Source organism: Hyperoodon ampullatus (genome assembly GCF_949752795.1).
Source record: "Hyperoodon ampullatus genome assembly, chromosome: 11".
Lineage (NCBI taxonomy): Eukaryota > Metazoa > Chordata > Mammalia > Artiodactyla > Ziphiidae > Hyperoodon > Hyperoodon ampullatus.
The window spans coordinates 39,878,456-39,896,464 of NC_136924.1; the positions used below are offsets into that span (position 1 = coordinate 39,878,456).

The window sequence follows — 18,009 nt, forward strand, 5'->3', positions numbered from 1 at the left end:
TCTTCGTGTCTGGAAATTCTTCTTCCAACCCACGTGCGGACCACGACATTTTGGTGGCCTGTACGGGGATATCTCCTGGGGGGATCTCCTCCCCCACCTCCTCTCCTCATTCCTTGAGACAGACTCTCTGTGAACAGGCAAGCTGCCGTGGAAGCAACGGAGGAACTCTGGCCAGGGCCACACCCTGGTGTGTTCCGAAGGCTCCACGGCTCACTTCGCCCCAGTAACTGCCGCCCAGACGGGTGAGGATCCCTCTGTCTTCCTTCCGGCTGAGGACTAGGCCGATTGTTATCGTGCGGGCACGGGTCAGGCATTTAAAAGCCATTAGGGCACCTGCCGCTTGAAGACTCCGTGAAAGGATAAGGGGGTCACGGAACAGACCAGGCTGTTAGAGCATCTGCCCCCAGCAAGACAACTTCCGTGAACCCTGAGGCACGTATTGGTTCAAGCAAATCACGGAGCCCCCTCCCCTTGGCCGCCACCTGCCCGGCAGGACTACGAGGCCGATTCCTCAGCCTGTCTTCTCTGTTACTTTCACCTTTTTCTCGGTCCGGATTGACTTACAGGAGCCTAGGCGTTGCCTCTGAGCCGTCCCCGGAGTGCCTTCCACGTTTCAGGGCATCGCCAAGCGGTGAGCCACCTGGTGGGTCCCGGGAACCTCTCTCTCTTTTCTTTCTTTCCCTGCCTGAGTCGCATGGTGCCTCAGTCGCACGCTCAGGGGTCACCTCTCACGGTCGGACACGATTGTTGGGACGGTTGGCCCATTTTGTGCCTTAGTCGCACGGAGAGATCACTGGGACAAAGGGGACGCCTCTCTGTCAGCCGGTGACTCTCAGTATGCCCATTCTGTGGCGTACAGGCTAAGAATGGGTTTTGCGACGTCTCGGGAGCCTCCCTCGGACTCACCCCTCGGCTGTATCCTCAGGAACTGGGAAAATTTGACCCTGAAAATCTCAAAAAGAAGAGGCTCATTTTCTTTCGTAACATGGCTTGGACCCAGTATAAACTGGGGGACCGAGAACAATGGCCTGTCAATGGCACACTAAATTCTAAAACGATCCTCCAACTTCATCTCTTTTGGCGGAAACAAGGAAAGGACTCAGAGGTTCCTTACGTCCAGACCTTTATGGCCCGTAGTCAGAATCTGGACCCGAGGGACTCATGCCGCATGTGTCTTTCTGTTGCCGCCTTATCCCCCCGACCCCCTCTGCCTCCCTCTCCAGCAGATCTCCTAGGCGACCCTCCACTCGACCTCTCCTGTCCCCCACCCCATGAACCCTCATTGCTTCAGCCCCTGCACCCACCTCAGCACAGCTCCCCAGTAGGTACCCCCTTATCAGGGTGAAAGCCCCCCTCCCCTCCCCACACAAGATCCAGGACTGCCCAACGCCAGGAAACGGATTCTAATATACTTCCCTTAAGGGAAGTGGCAAATGGAGACATGGGCACTATTAGAGTCCATGTTCCCTTTCCCGTGTCTGACATTTCCCAAATTCAAAACAAGTTACGTTCCTTCAGTCAGGATGGCCACAATATTCTTTAGAGTCCAGAGAAAATTGGTTAAGATAAAAATTTTTTGAAACTGCAAAACCAGTTCTTTATGCATATGCAATTAGAGGAAGCTAGCTTGTTGAAATACCTTTTTCAGAATTCTGACCCTGAGAGAACAAAAATATGCCTAGGACAAAGCTTGAAGTTAACTCTTACAATGTCCTTGAGCTACAAACGCAGCCCACTTTGCCTGAGACTTCAGCCTTGGGTTAATTAGTAGAACTTCAAGCCAAGAAAACAAAAAGAGGCAAAGAGACATTTTAAACCTCAAGTGGAACCTATGAGATCTCTGACTGTCTGGATATATGTGTATGTCTCGGTATATGTCTGTGTCCTTGGATAACATTGCTGAGATTAATTTGTAAATGAGCTCTATTTAATTGGCTTAAAAGAAAAGTAAGTGCTTACAAATCAAATAATTCTAAATACAAGAAAGGGCTTCCCTGGTGGTGCAGTGGTTAAGAATCAGCCTGCCAGTGCAGGGGACACGGGTTCGAGCCCTGGTCCGGGAAGATGCCGCATGCCACGGAGCAGCTAAGCCCGTGCATCACAACTACCGAGCCTGTGCTCTAGAGCCTGCAAGCCACAACTACGGAGCCCACGTGCCACAACTACTGCAGCCCGCACACCTGGAGCCCGTGCTCTGCAACAAGAGAAGCCACTGCAATGAGAAGCCCGTGCACTGCAATGAAGAGTAGCCCCCGCTCGGCGCAACTAGAGAAAGCCCACGTGCAGCAATGAAGACCCAATGCAGCCAAATAAATAAATAAAAATTAATTAATTAAAAAAAAAGAAAATACAAATGAGATAAGAGCTTTGAGTGAACTTTTTAGGAATAATTATGTTTTAGGAATGTCTACTTAAGAATAATCTCTCCAGATATTTGACAATTTAAAACATTTAGAGTTGTGCTAAATTAAATTAAAGGATGGAATTTTATTAAATAACTAGTCCATTTCCAAATAAAATAAGATACTGAAACATTAATTACTGAACACTGGCTTCCTTTTACAGAGAAACAAAAGGTTTAGAACTACTAATAAATGTGTGGTGCTCACTGAGATACTTTCTGTAAGAAGCATATTTTTCAAGGAATCATTACTTAGATTTATGTTTACCAATCTACAGAGTGCTGCTATGAAGGACAGTTCATGGTTGCTTAAGGAAAGTAGGATGTATGTTTTCAGTAAAGAAGGTGTGAGGAATGGAATTACATTTTATTAAGAAAAAAGGAAGTAGGTCTAATTTAGAGTTGACTACTTCTTTTTTTTTTTTTTGCGTTATGTGGGCCTCTCACTGCTGTGGCCTCTCCCGCTGCGGAGCACAGGCTCCGGACGCACAGGCCCAGCGGCCATGGCTCACGGGCCCAGCCGCTCCGCGGCATGTGGGATCTTCCCAGACCGGGGCACGAACCCGTGTCCCCTGCATCGGCAGGCGGACTCTCAACCACTGCGCCACCAGGGAAGCCCGAGTTGACTACTTCTGAATGGGAAAATAAAGTGATGGATACAGAAAGTGATAAAAAGTTTTGTGAAAAGTGGACCCTGAGGAAAGAGTTTTTTGTTTTTGTTTTTGTTTTGCGGTACGCAGGCCTCTCACTGCTGTGGCCTCTCCCGTTGCGGAGCACAGGCTCCAGACGCGCAGGCTCAGCAGCCATGGCTCACGGGCCCAGCCGCTCCACGGCATGTGGGATCTTCCCGGACCGGGACACGAACCCGTGTCCCCTGCATCGGCAGGCGGACTCCCAACCACTGCGCCACCAGGGAAGCCTGAGTTTTATGCGTGGTCAGGATTGACTAAGTTTAGAATAAATTTAATTAAGTAAATGAATTTTAAAAGTAAGCTGGTGCAAAACTTGAATTTGGCTTTTCTTTCTGTTAAGAGGACAAGTTTTCTTAAAATGTTGAACTGCCTTTGATAACAGATTTTAAATTTCTTTACCTCTTAAGTGATCTGTATTTGCCTTTGAAATCTTTTATTGTTACCTTAGCTAAGTAAAGAACTATTGCTTCCTTACGTGTTGTCATCTGTCATAACAGTAACCAAGTTACTTTGTTAATTTTACTGTAATCAGATTTTAAATGCGCCTTCTTAACATGCCTTCTTAAGTCTTTTTTTTTTTTTTTTTTTGCGGTACGCGGGCCTCTCACCGCCGTGGCCTCTCCCGTTGCGGAGCACAGGCTCCGGACACCCAGGCCCAGCGGCCATGGCTCACGGGCCCAGCCGCTCCGCGGCATGTGGGATCTTCCCGGACCGGGGCACGAACCCATGTCCTCTGCATCGGCAGGCGGACTCTGAACCACTGAGCCACCAGGGAAGCCCGCCTTCTTAAGTCTTTTGTCATTATAGACACTTACAGTTTCACTCTAATGCCTTTGCAAAAATGCTTCCTCTTCAAGAAGATTTATAAAAAGGACTTTTGGATAAATACAAGTTTCTGACTTTCAGACTATAATGATAACTAGGTAAGAAATTGAAGAATTCTAATGAAAAACCTGATGGCTTCATAAAGCTGTTAACAAAAAGGATTACAAAGGACTGAATGAACTGGTAAATACGGTTATAATTTTATGGGTTCTATCTGAAAAATTACTGGTTTGAATCTGTGTTTTCCAGGTGTAAGGAAAACCTTCCCCTCAAACTAATTCTGACTTACAGTAATTTGGTAAATTATACCTTTGTAAGCAAACTTGAAACATTTACATTTTTCCTCTGTCTGCTCACTCCAGAGATGGGAAACTCTTAGGTTCCCAGCAGCTTTATCAGATAAATTAGGAAGGCAACCTCACCAACAGGTACAGAAATCTCAAGGTATTTTGGGAACCTTGAAAAGGGAGGAATTCACCTAGATCTGGTAAGCGAAATCTGTGACAAGCCCTTGGTGTGACTTTCCTAGCCCTGAGAGGGCTTTTAAAAGTTCAGTCTGAGACTCCTTATGAAAATTGCTGCAAGCAAAAAGCCTATATGATATTAAACTTAAAAATAAAAAAGTTTATTGAGACCAGGATGAAATTTGGTTCTCTCTCTGTTAAGAAAACAAAGTTTTCTTGGAATGCTTTTAATAACAAACTATGTAAATTCCTTTGCCTTTAAGTGATTTGTATTTACTTTTAAAATCTTTTGTTACTTTAGTAAAGTAAATAAATATTATTTCACAATGATCTATGAAGATCATGGCACGCATAGATAAAGTTCATTCTGCTTCTACAAAAATTAACCCCTCATTGCCAGACTTTTGCCATCCTGATGTCCTTAAAACATGACGACAGTCTACTCCTAAATCAGGGAATTTAAAATGGGTTAACAATAGCTGTCAGTCAAACAGTCAGGGCTGTGGAAAACCCAAGACGGCTGCTTGGCTTTTTCCAGCTCCCTGACAAAGCTCATTTTTTTATTTGATGGGATAAAGCCTCCCCTGGCTGCAGAGTTAATTCCCTCACAATGCAAAAAAAAATTACATTTCACTGAATATTAAATTCTAGTTTTGTTCATTAAGGTCTGTGTTACCAAGACTCACTTCCCAGTTAGTTCCTTGCTGTCGTGTTATATTGCTAAAAAGTTTAATTGAATTATTAAAGGACACTCTTAAGTTCGTTTCTAAAGCTTATCTCAGTAATCTATTTTCGGATGAAGATCAGATGCCCCACGACCTACAATCAGGGGATTATGCATACTGGAAAAGACATAATTTAAAGGACTGTCTCCAACCTGGATGGATGGGGACCCATTTGGGGCTGGCTAAATGACTCTCTTTGTAACTACACCCTCAATTTTAATCACACTAGCCTGGAGTGGGATCCCTAGTCCGAGGAGGATGAATATGATGTACATGAAGGTAATTTCACTTTATGTTGGGGAAATTCAAGGAAAAATGCAACTAAGAAATATATTAATGAAGAACATATCCCCATAAATAGCTCGGCCCTGGGAACTAAATATGTGGGGATCGGTGTGACCACCGGACACTTACTTAGTTTAACCTCCCGACAAGACTCTCCTCCAAAATATAATTCAGCTAATATTCAGAAATTTGTTATGCCAATGACCCTGTGACACTCATAATCAGTCAGAGCCCAGATTCTCCCCTTTATGTATAGATGATTACTTCCTCGGAGTTTGGCCTTCCCAGTATAATCCCAGGCCGTAGGACCCCAGTCTGTTTCCAGAGGAAAACTCCCAAAAGGTCAGGGCCTGGCTCTGGGGACCCACAATGGGGGTATCCTTGAGGGGCACCGGATTTTCATTTCTGTGTGGTAACGGGGTCAATCTGGATCTTCCCACACTTTGGAGGGGCTCCTGCACAATTATTGCTATGGTCCCAAGGCAACCATTATGACTGCAAAGGATTTAGCTTCCTTAGGAGACATTCCCAACCTTGGGTCCTTCCTCCAGGAGGCCTTAAGACCTGTCCTGGAGAGAAAAAAAACGAACCGCTGATTGCGGGGGGGACATGCTTATGATAACCCAATTTTTGATTGCCCCGAAATAGTGCATAGTGTCTTTAGAGGGCTCTCCTGGTTTGCAGGCATACCCCTTAGAGAGGAGCGTTCGCCACCTCACCATCAAGGTCCAGGAACCTTGGAAGGCTACGGTAGCAGCCACTGCGGAACAGCAGTCAGCCCTAGGCTCTCTGGCCAAGGTGGTTTTACAAAATAGGAGGGCCCTTAATGTTATAACAGCTGAGGTGGGAGTGTCTGTGCCCTACTAAATGAGACAGGCTGCTTCTATATTAATACCTCCGGCCAGGCTGAAGAAGACCTCCAGATTCTAAAGGAAAACATCAAATTAATAGAAGATTTAAAAGAGAGAGCAGGACAGGGCCCCAGCTGGCTTTCCAGCCTCCTCTCCTCTCTGGGGATCCAGATATGGACATGGCTATTGCCCTTGCTGGGACCATTAATCCTGATAGCCCTTGTTGTTTGGCCCCTGCATTATTAACGCATTATCTAAGTTCATTTCCCGACAGGTTCAAAAGATTCAATTCCAGATCGTGCAACAACAAGGGTACCAGCCAGCTGGCACATCGACTACGTCGGAACAAGCTGCCTTATCATTCCACGGGCTCTCATCTCCCTCCATAAATACACCCTGACAGAGAGCGGGCATTGGGACCCAGGGCCCCACGACGCCCCTGTCCAGCAGGAAGAAGCTAGGAACGGTCATCGCCCCTTTCCCCAATGACCTGGGTTCCTATGGCCCGAGATGGGGATAGGCAGATAGTCAGTCATGAGCGGGGTGTTAAGGGGCCAAAGATTTGGCCCATATATAAAAAGAGTGGGAAATGTGGAGCCCTACATCAAGGACACGGGACAAAAATTCTGGAATTAACCAAGCCCCCATAGCAACTGTTGCCATGGGCTCTCCTAATCTAAACCGGACAGCCATAGTCTAGACTAGACTAGGGCTCTCCTAGTCTAAACCGGACTCCATAGTAGGTAAAATATTCACCATGTAGCAACCTCGAAGCACCCTGACCAATCACCTAATGCCATCCTGCCGGCAGGATTTTTCTTTGTCTTCAGGCTATAAAAGTTGGCCACTAGCCCACAGAGGGGGTCGGCTCCCCCTGGTCTGTCAGGAAGTGGGCCCACTGTATTTGCAGCGCCCCTCACTAACTCTGCTGTTTATTCTCAATAAACTCACTGTATTACAAGATACTTCGTGTCTGGAAATTCTTCTTCCAACCCGCGCGCGCGGACCGCGGCACTCCCCGCTTCCACGCAGATGATTTGGCTGTGGGGCTGTGAGTCCGACAGTCACCCTCTCATCTGCTCAGGCCTCATGTGCCATTCTAGAAACGTCGTCGGGCCCCGGATAGGTGGCAAGGAGCTTACCCTCTGGTGCAGGAGTTCCTGTCTTAGGGGAGGCAGCTGAGCAAATCAGAGGTCTCAGAGCACCTGCTGAAAGCTAATAACCAAGACTTAGCTGCACAGGAAGCAGTGAAGCCCAGGGAGGGGGCGGGGAAGCGCGTCCACTGGGCTTAACTTTGACAGCAGAGGGGGAGAGAGCCGGCCGATGGAGCTGGGGCAGGGCAGAGGGACAGGTGCAGGTCAGGGAGGGTCAGGTAGCATTGGTTTTCCTAAAGGAAGTAGCTCTGGGTGCTGGTAGCACAGGGAGGGGGTGGAGTACGGAAAGAGAGGCAGCGCCAGGCAGGGCCCCTCAGAGTGTGTGTGTGTTGGGGGGTGGAGGGTGGGATGAGGTGCCTGTTAATGCAGATTCCCGTCTGACCTCAGACTTGCTGAATCACCGTCTCTCCAGATGGAACCCGGCAATCTGCGTCTTTAACGTGGCCCGGATGCTGCTGCTGCTTTCTGAATTCTGAAAACTAACTCGGAGGAAGAAGGGCCTGGTGTCGGTTACCAGGATGGGATCTTATCCTGAAGATCGTGGGCCCCGGCTTCCTCACCTGTTCCATGGGGGTAACCCTCCTCTCCTCAGTAGGTTTCTGCGAGGCTTCAGGGAGCCCCTAGCACAGTCCTGGCCACGTGGTGGGCACTCGGGAGAGGAGCCCATGGTTGTTTTTGCTATTAGCAGACACGGAAGTGTTTCAAGTAGGGAGCGGAGGGATCCGGTTTACTCTGGGAAATGACGGTAGTGGCCACGTGGAGGAGGCCGACCACCCGCAAGAGGACTTGCTGCCCGCTCAGCTGTCCTGGTGGAGGGTCCTAGAATGACTGGTGTTTGGAGGGGGTGTGGGGTGGGTAGAGGGAACCCTGTGGCTGGGGGCTGGGCTGCCCTCTGTGCAGTCTTGGGGGTTGGAAGGAAGAAAGGAGTACGGTCCCATCTTTCCGTACAGGAAGCAGTTACTGTGGGGCGAGGGAGGTGCCATCCTCCGAGGACACCCCTGGTTAGGGGGGCATTAAAAGCTGGTAACTTATTTACATTCTGGTACATCTTTTTGACCTACTCTAAATATTTGATAGTTTTATATTAATTATAAGGGAATCTTCGTATTTCCTGTTGAATTATGTATTATGGGAATCAGTGAGATATTAGTAGAAGAAGCCTTTAAAAAAAAATCCAGTTCAGGGACTTCCCTGGCGGTCCAGTGGTTAAGACTCCACGCTTCCACTGCAGGGGGTGCAGGTTCGATCCCTGGTTGGGGAATTAAGATCCTGCATGCCGTGCGGCATGGCCAGAAAAAAAAAGAAAAAAAATCCAGTGCACAAGATGGTCACCCTGGCACCCCCAGGTCCTTACCTGGCCTCTCCACTTGCAGAGCCCTAATGGAGATGAGCAAGAGGCAGGCACCCACCTTCTCTCCAGGGTGGTAATTTGTTGGCAAGCACAGTGCAATATGACCCGAGGTGAAATGTGTGTGTCTGTTTTTCTTATTTATGCATTTGAGTATAACAAAAAGAAAAGAAACAATGGTAAGCTCAAAATCCTAAATGTTGGCCCCAAAAGTTGCAACTCTCACCCACACTGTGTATGTGTCCTGGAGTTGAAGAACGAGCAAGGTCAAACCCAGCACTCCACTGCGAGGACGTACACTTTAGAGGAGAGTGTGGTTCTGGGGGCAAAGCCTGTGTGAGCTTTGATGTGATCGTGAGCACCTAGAAGGCAGCGGCTGCTTGTGAAAACACGGGGTCGTCACGCGGTGCAGAGCTGAGCTCCTCGAGTTTCTAGGGGCTCCCGTGCTGGTAGCGCTCCCTCCCTGAGTGAGGCAAGGCTGTGAGTGGTGGGCTCCCCCGGCCACCTGGGCCCCAGAACAAAGCACTGCCTCCTATGCTGAGCTGGCCTGGAGTGGGGGAGGTGACGCCTGCCTGACACCCGCCTGGACTCCTGGTGACGCGCCCTCATACCTTCCCCGAGTCCGGCTGTCAGGGTTCCCAGTGGCCTTTTCCGTCAGAACCACAGCGTAGGTCAAAGCAGATACAACCACACTTCAGCAGTGTTTTATAGTAGCCAGGATATTTCCATGTAGATAGTATTCTATACACCAGTTCTGTGATCATTATAAGGAAAGAAATATGTTAAGATGGGATTACATGGGACTTATTTTCTTGCTACTTTTTGTAATTATTCAACCTTCTTATGATGAGCATGTGTTTTATAATTTTTAAAAACTGGACAGTGAGACAAGGAAGTGTATTACTTTCTTAGAAACAGCCAAGGCTGCTCTCCCACCTGTGCCTTAAGTGCTACCCCATCTCCTCCTCTTTGTACTCCCAGAAGTCACTCGTCCCACATTCTCACCAACCCCCGACCAAGGCCCTCACCTCTCCAGCACGGCTGGTTTCTCATCAGCATGCAAAACATCCTCAAGTTCCTCTCACCTTGTTAAATAAAAGCCTCCCTCTATTTATGGTCCATTTACGCCCTGGGGAATCATCAGTGTGCAGTCTCTTTAATGCCAGGGAGCAACGGTCTATCTGGTAAACAGCAGAACTTGGTGCAAAGCATGAGCCCAGTCCTGTTAAAAATTAATATGTGGGCTTCCCTGGTGGCACAGTGGTTGAGAGTCCGCCTGCCGATGCGGGGGATGCGGGTTCATGCCCCGGTCCGGGAAGATCCCACATGCCGTGGAGCGGCTGGCCCGTGAGCCATGGCCGCTGAGCCTGCGTGTCTGGAGCCTGTGCTCCGCAGTGGGAGAGGCCACGGCAGTGAGAGGCACTGAGTCCCCCCACCCTCTCCTCCAGCCTGCCCCTGCCCTGGGCTGCTACCACGACTTCCCGGCGGGCTCCCGTGGCCTGCACCCCGCCTCAAGCCATCCTTAGGCTCAAACCCGGTCAAGTCACCCCCACTTCCCCACACGGAGAAGCCGCCTTCCTCCTGCGCATCCCTCCCTCGGTGCCCCCCGGCAGCTCGGAGCCTGGTCCTCCGGCACCTGCCTGCTCACCCCGGGCCTCTGCCTCATGCCAGTGCCCAGAGGCCCATGCTCTTTCCTCTCACCGGCTCACCTTCACTCCTCAGGTAGCAGGCGCTGGGGACATGGGGGATGGAGGCGAGCCCCTCACTCAGGGTGCCCACCCTCTGGAAAAGGAATAAGGAGGCCAAGGCTGCAGCCCCAGGGAGTCCACACCACAGAGTGCCCCAAACTAAGAGTAGGGGTGACCTCTGCGGCGATCTGTGAAGACCCAGCATCCCTTCTTCGTGGCCTCTGAGATTTGGGGTTTGACTTTATCCAGGGAACCAGTGTAGTCACTAATCTTCATTTCTCTGAGTGATGGGACCAGATCAGCACTTCATAAACCAAATTTTCTGGAACGTTGTGTCCTTGCAGATGGCGCTAGGGATTTTATCAGTTAGGATAGACGGGGTTATGCTGTGTTTAGCAAAGACTCCTAGACTCCCAAAAGGTTCACTCCTCAGACTACATGCCTATCGAACTTGGCTGACCCAGGCTGAGCCTGTCCCAGGCCCTCGAGGGTCGGAGTGGATGGTGGGGGAGGAACACGGTGCTTAAAGGTCTCCATCCAGAGTGACACCTCTCCCTTCTGCCTATAGCTAGTGGACCAAAGCAAGTCACATGGATGGGGGCATGGAAATGCAAGTTTACCTTTTGCCCAAAAGAGGAACAGCAGAAATTCTGGTGAACAGTGCCACTGAAAGCCACAGAAAACCTCAAAACCCAAAAAGTCTTTAAGACAGAATAACCCAGGAAATACTGAGTTAAAGAAAGCAAAACAAGTGTATGTACTGCAGGATTTCTGAGAGCGTTTAAAATGTTAATGTACAAGGAATTCCCTGGCAGTCCAGTGGTTAGGACTCCGAGCTTCCACTGCAGGGGGCACAGCATGGGGTGTGCCCCTGGGTGTTGGAACTAAGACCCCGCATGCTGTGCAGCAAGGCCAAAAAAAAAGTGAATGTACATTGTGACCGTCAGAGAGGGTAGAGCTGTGTTTTTGTGTTCCTGACGTGTCCTCTGCCACCCTGGCCCTTGTACACAATAGGCCTCTCAAATGTTATATTTGGCTCAGGACTCTTGTTGTAATATGCAGGGCAAAGTCATGGCTTATCTTTGAGAGGAGGCTTATTTAAGAGAATAACAAGGAAATGCAGGAAGAAATATTTAGTTTATTCAGTGTTTACAGTGTGCCAGGTCCCATGCTTTATTTCATTAAATCCTCACTTTATGCTTTAAGAACTACTATCCCCATTTTACAGATGAGAAAACTGAGCTTCAGGGAACCAGGAGAATGAATTTTTGAATAAGTGTCCAGCCTCTATGACTTGTGCTTAAAATTTGTTTGGTCTCATAGATTATCTTTAGAGATCTCTGTCCAAGTTTTCACACCTCAAACAGCCTTTTGAGTTTGAGCTGAGGGTCAGTGAGACCCATGAAGCCCCACTTTGGTGGCCAGAGGCAGGTTGGCCGGGCCTATGGGCATTGAGCCCTGGGCACTCGGAGTCTTGCTGGGTAACAAGTGGGCAGTGTTTTGAGCTTCTCCCACTCAGACACCTGGTGGCTGCAGCCTGTTATGTATGCCCCACCCACCCCACCCCCCCTTTAAAAATTGCCAGAAGAGGGGAATCCAGGGTCGGGAGGCTTCTGAGCCACCATCTACTCCACCCCCACGCCCCCCATCCCCCCAAGACCCTGGGACACGTGGGCATCATTCAGAGGTGGTTAAGAGCCAGAGGTGGGACCATGTCACATTCTCCTTTGTTTGGGTCCCACCTGGATTTAGGGTAAGTCACTTAGTCTCTCTGGCCCTAAGTTTCATCTTCTACAAAAGCCTACCTTACTGTGATGGTTAAATAAGACCATTTATGAAAAGCACTTGGCACCTGGCCTGGCACATGGGTATAGGGACAGCTAATCCTTGTGGGGGGGCACTCTCCCTGGGCCAGGCACAGCTTTACATCTATTAATTCACTGAATCCTCAAAGTGGTCCTGTGAGGTGGATGCCATTACTACCCTCACTTTACAAAAGAGGAAACTGACCCAGAGAGGTAGGGGCCCCGCTTACAGCCACACAGCTTAGCAGTGGTAGAATCACGGCTGAACCCCAGCCAGCGGGTCTGTCCATAAAGCCAGCGTCATAACCACTAAACGGGAGCTAATCTGGTTGTGATTCCCTGGCAAGTGATGATCCAAAATGACTTAAAAGCCTGCAAAAGCCCAGGACCTATTACTTCCTAGTGGGAAATACAAGCCAATTTAAAAAAAAAAATCTTTTGTACAACTGGCAGGGTCCTTAGCAATCTCATTATTTTATAGTGGAGAAAAGTGACCCTTAAAATGGGTGTGACTTGCCTGGGGTCAACAGCTAACTTACAGCCCAGTTCTTTCATCAGCTTGCAGCCTCTTGAACACACGCCCAGGCCCAGACGTCTCTCCCCGCAGGCCTGGCCCTGCACACCTTTCCCCCTTACGTTCGAGGCCGTCTTGCCTGCCTGTATCACGGCCCTACATCCTTGCCCCCATCTCCCGCGGATGCCCTGCTGCCGCCTCTGCCTCCCCCTCCTGCTGAGCTCCTCTTCCACCCATTTCTGGCCAAGTTCCTTATAAGCAGGTTAGCGGCCCCATGTCTTCAAAGACGTTATAAACTAGTGATGAAGTCAGACATGGACATAAAGAGTTTTTTTTTTTTTTTTTTTTGCGGTACGCGGGCCTTTCACTGTTGTAGACTCTCCCGTTGTGGAGCACAGGCTCCGGACGCGCAGGCTCAGCGGCATGTGGATTCTTCCTGGACCGGGGCACGAACCCGCGTCCCCTGCATTGGCAGGCGGACTCTCAACCACTGCACCACCAGGGAAGCCCTAAAGAGTTTTTTAAAATGAGGGGTTCTTTTTTTTAAATAAATTTATTTATTTTATTTTTGGCTGTGTTGGGTCTTTGTTTCTGTGCGAGGGCTTTCTCTAGTTGTGTTGAGCGGGGGCCACTCTTCATCGCGGTGCGCTGGCCTCTCACTGTTGCGGCCTCTCCTGTTGCGGAGCACAGGCTCCAGACGCACAGGCTCAGTAGCTGTGGCTCACAGGCTTAGCCACTCCACGGCATGTGGGATCCTCCCAGACCAGGGCCCGAACCCACGTCCCCTGCATCAGCAGGCAGACTCCCAACCACTGCGCCACCAAGGAAGCCCAAAATGAGGGGTTCTTAAACCTAGTTGTCAAAAGAATTACCTGGCACACTTAAAAAAAAATTCAGATCTCCAGGTTCTGCTTTCCAGAGGTTGGTTCAGTAGGTCAGGGCTGAGGCCCAGGAATGTGCAATTTTAATAAGCAGTGTGTGTCTGTTTGCCCTAGCCTACGGCAGGGGAGCAGTAATTCAGCAAATATTCACCAGGTCCCTGCATCACGCCAGCACTCGGCTCGTGGAGGGAACCAGACAGACTGGTCCCCACCTCTGGGGACTGACAGCCCAGCTGGGAAGACAGATGGATAGGTCAACTGGCAAGGGATGCAGTGTGGGAAGGAGAAGGGCCTGGGAGGCAAGAAGGGGAATGTGGACTTTTTACCCCAGGGATTCTGGAGGACGTGGGTGCTGCTACTCAAACAGAAAAGTGTCAGGGTCTCTGGGAAGGGGTGGAAACATTCGTGCACATGATACTGAAAATCCTTCTCTCATTTTGTCTCTTACTTGTTTCTCTCACCGCATTTATCGCCACGTGACTATTACTTATTATATATTGTCTTCTGAGCGGGGGAAAGCTGTTTCCACCACCCAAATGAAGCCCCAGGGCTGTCCTGTTCTCCGATGTGCGTGGCCCCCATGCGAACCCCCGATGACATGCACGGACATTTACTGCAGTTGAAAGAATAATGGTCATTTATTCGCTGCTCACTAAGTGCCCTGCCTTGTGCCAGGCGTTAATAACACTCTCATGCGAGCCTTGTAATCCATCCTTGCGAAGCAGATAAGACCGTCACACTTCATTTTGCCAATGAGGAGGCTGAACCCTGTGGGGGTTCAGTGACTTGAAAGCTCCGTGAGGCCATCAGGAGAGGAGCAGGGCGCTAATCCGGATTTGTGCGGCTCCAGACGCCGGGTGAGGCCACTGTTGCAGCCGGGTGTGGCGAGCCTCGGCCAGAGCATGGGGACAAGCACTGCACCATTGGGCCGAGGTGCCAGGAGGGTTAAGGGAGACACGTAAAAAAAAAAAAAAAAAAAAAAAAAAAAAGGGAGACACGTGAGTGAAGTCCCGGCGCGCCCACCAGCTGGTCTGGTCTCACCCAGGGCAGCTCCGGCACTCCCAGCGGGACCCTCACGCAAACCCCCCACCACGCGCCAGTAGCTTCCCGGGAGCCGCAGAACGCTCGGCGCTCTGGCGGTCTCCAGGTCGCAGAGTTTCCCGACGTAGGCGGGAACATCCGGGTCATAGATTCTTAAGGACCAATGAGCGGAGGAACCGTGAGCCAGGAGGCGGGGCGAAGGCGGGACATGATGGCCGCCCCCAGTCAGCCGCGTCCGGGGTCTTGTGGGTGTTGCACCAACCGGTAGCTCCGCCACCGGGGACTCGCCCTCTGCCTCACCCGCCGAACCTTCGTCGGGCCAGGGCAGCTCTGGGACGCGGCGGCCAGAAGAGGAGCCATGGGGACAGTGCACGCCAGGGTAAGAGGCCCAGCGACCCACGGGCTGCGTGACCTCTGGGTGGGCGCCGCGGGGGACGCCCTCGCGGCTGCGCCCGGGGTTCCCTGGTGAGGGGACTGTAGGGGCCCCGAGGCCGGTGCGGAACGGGGCCGGGGATCTCCGCCTGTAGCGCCCCAGCGCTGGGCCGCCGTGGGCCGGGTGGAGGAGGCCGCAGAGATGCCGCCAGCGGGTACCGCAGGCTTCCGAGCAGAAAACGGATACTCAGAGGAGGGGCGTGACTTGCCCAAGGTCACTTAGCGAGGCAGTGGCCCGGAAAGGACTCTCGGGCTTTCCGTGATGTCCTACAGCGGAGGAATAAGTTCTTTCTATCTTCAGCGGTTTCGGGCGTCTTAGTTCCTTACCCGTCACCTTTTCCGAACTCTCCCGCCCAGGCGCTCCTGGGGTCTTGCTAGACTCTTAGAGCACGAAGTAGTGTCTTCCAACCCAGACCCAGCTAGGAGTCCTCGTGTCTCTTGGTTACCGTGCAAAGACAGAACCTCGCTGAGCTTTAGTTCCTCCTTTTAAAGTGGAGGCAGTGATAGTACTCACTCACCGAGCTGTTAGGAGAATTGAAAGACACAATACACGTAAAGCACTTGCTTGGGTGCTTAGCGCGGCACCCAGGCTGCCCAACTGCTTTTTATTGTAATCTTAACTGAGACCCAGAGAGTGACTATTTGTCCAAGGTCACACCGATAGAGTCTCAGAATGTTCTAAAACTCAGACCTCCTGAGTCCCAGCCCTCAACACAACTTCTCTTCTACAACGTGGATTGTTTCAGTTGCCCTGCTGCGAAGTTTTCAGGAGTTTCCCAAAAGAGTTTAGCACAGACTTCTCAGCCTGGTGTGCGGGAATGGACTTAACTTCCATTTCCAGATACTTCCTGCAAATGAAACACCGTTCCTCTTCCGACACACTTTGGACGGAGCTCCCTCTCTCATCACTCACCCCCACTCCCATCTTCAGCTGGCAAAATAGTCCCATCTTGTAGAACTCAGTTCAAGTCACTTCCTACATAAACCTCCTTATCTCTCCTCATTTCCTCATTTTGGATGTGTTGCCAACCTCCTTGACATTTCTACTCTGGTGCCCTGTTTTAGCTCTGCATTTTTGACTTATACTTTTAAAGTCTAAGTTTCTAGATGACGGTAGGAGCTGCATCTTACTTGCCTTGCATCCCTTGTAGCATCTTGGCAGAGTAAGCATTCATTCGTTTGTTCAGCTAATATTTACCAATGGTCAGCTCTGTGCCTGGCACTGTTATAGGTGCTAGGAGTATAGGAATACAGGAAAAAGTCTCTGCTTTTATTAAGCTCCTTTGACACTAAAACTGCTGCTCCTTTGATTAATGTATTGACAAGAAATAATTTCAGTTCTTTAATTTGGCCTTTACATTTCACTAGCCAGTGTTGTTTGAATTTTGGTCAGGACTCACAGTAAGAAAACATCCCATATTTGCTACCTAGTACCTTCATGCATATGTGAAACAAAAGTTTTTGGAAACAGTATTTAGCCTTGATACCTATTATTTTTTCTTGTATTTTCTATCTGATTCTAGTCTATATCACTTTAAAGATGCTGTTCATAACTCATTAAATTTATTTCATGTCCTGTTTCTTCAGTTAGCACTGGCTTGCCTAGTGCCTGGCACGTGGCGTTTGATAAAATTTGTCGACTCACTAGTAGACTGATCTGCTTAAAGGTTAGAGGCTAGATCCAAATATTTATTTTATTTCATTTCACTAAATGCTTACCCAGACACTGGAATGTAAATTCTGTGAGGGTGAGGACCTTGTAAGCGCTTATCACATAGTGGGTGGATATTTGGTGAATGAATGAATCTCTAGTAGTGAAACAGTTAATTTAGGACATCGAGCTTTAGTGCAGTTGTGAAATTGTAAAGACATCACCTTTTGAATTAAAGACTAAATTTCAGATTTAAGAATACAAATGGGTCTAGCATGTCTTTGGTGAGGTGTGTTTCATGCTTTTGAGGTTTTAGGAACCATAATGGAAATTTTTTAGCATAGACTTTATGCTCAAAGTCTATTTGTCAAGCATTCAGATTAAGAAAAATGAATATGTGCGTATATTCCTAACCATAGTATATGCTCTGCATAGACAATCTACGAATCTATAATATACTTTTTTGCACTACATAAACTTAAATACAGAAAGCATATTCATGAAATGTTGCATTAAAAAGTTACTATTTTAATTTGTTCATATTTTTGAGAAATATAGTAATGATCTCATTTTAAAAATATTTACACAACAAAAACGAGAGGATAATTATGTGAAATAAATTGTTTCTTTGCCCAGCGTTATCTTCCCTTTTTATTTATGTAAATAATCCACTTCAGCCACTGAGGGAAGGACTGGTTCTGTCTTATTCACGGCTACGTTCCCTGCTCTTTAGGGGACAGTAGGCGCTCAGATGTTTATGAAATGTGAGAACAAAAGAAAAAAATCATTCACTCACCCATTCCGTAAATATTTGAGTATTTCTGATATAGCAGGGCAGATAAAAATAAGAAAAAAACAGTACCTGTAAAGGTCATAAATTTTCTCCAAGAGGTGTCTTGTGAAGGCGGGACTGATTCTCCCTGAAGAAGCCAGGGGCAGCTCCCAGAGGAGACGGCACTGAAGGTGGTTCTTTCAGCTCTTTCCGGGGAGGCAGGTAGTTAACCTGGGCTGAGAGAACCAGGTGTGCACAGACACAAAGGTGAGGGTCGGGGGTGGTGGGGATTTAATCTGGAGTAGCAGGTGGGGGCCGCATGGTGGAGTTCCTCATGTGCCCTGCTAAGGAATCTAGTTGCATTTGCCCCCGAGAGCACCTTTGAGGACTATCAGAGTCTTTTAGGGCAAGGATGGGAGAGAGGACATGGCGCTGTCAGGTCATTACCTTTCCAGAGGACCAGTGGCATGATGGAGGATG

At 49.2% G+C, this 18,009-nt stretch overlaps 1 protein-coding gene across 1 annotated transcript in view; it reads left to right on the plus strand.

Annotated features, from left to right (window-relative positions):
* Positions 1–15,032: 15,032 nt before the first annotated feature.
* The window catches only part of SAMM50 (SAMM50 sorting and assembly machinery component), a gene marked incomplete at its 5' end in the record, with an annotated part of 32,922 nt that continues 29,945 nt past the window's right edge, over positions 15,033–18,009 (plus strand). Inside the window, one exon of the mRNA XM_079714140.1 lies at positions 15,033–15,053. Coding sequence (XP_079570266.1) covers positions 15,033–15,053 — 21 coding nt within the window. The remainder of the gene's footprint in view (positions 15,054–18,009) is intronic.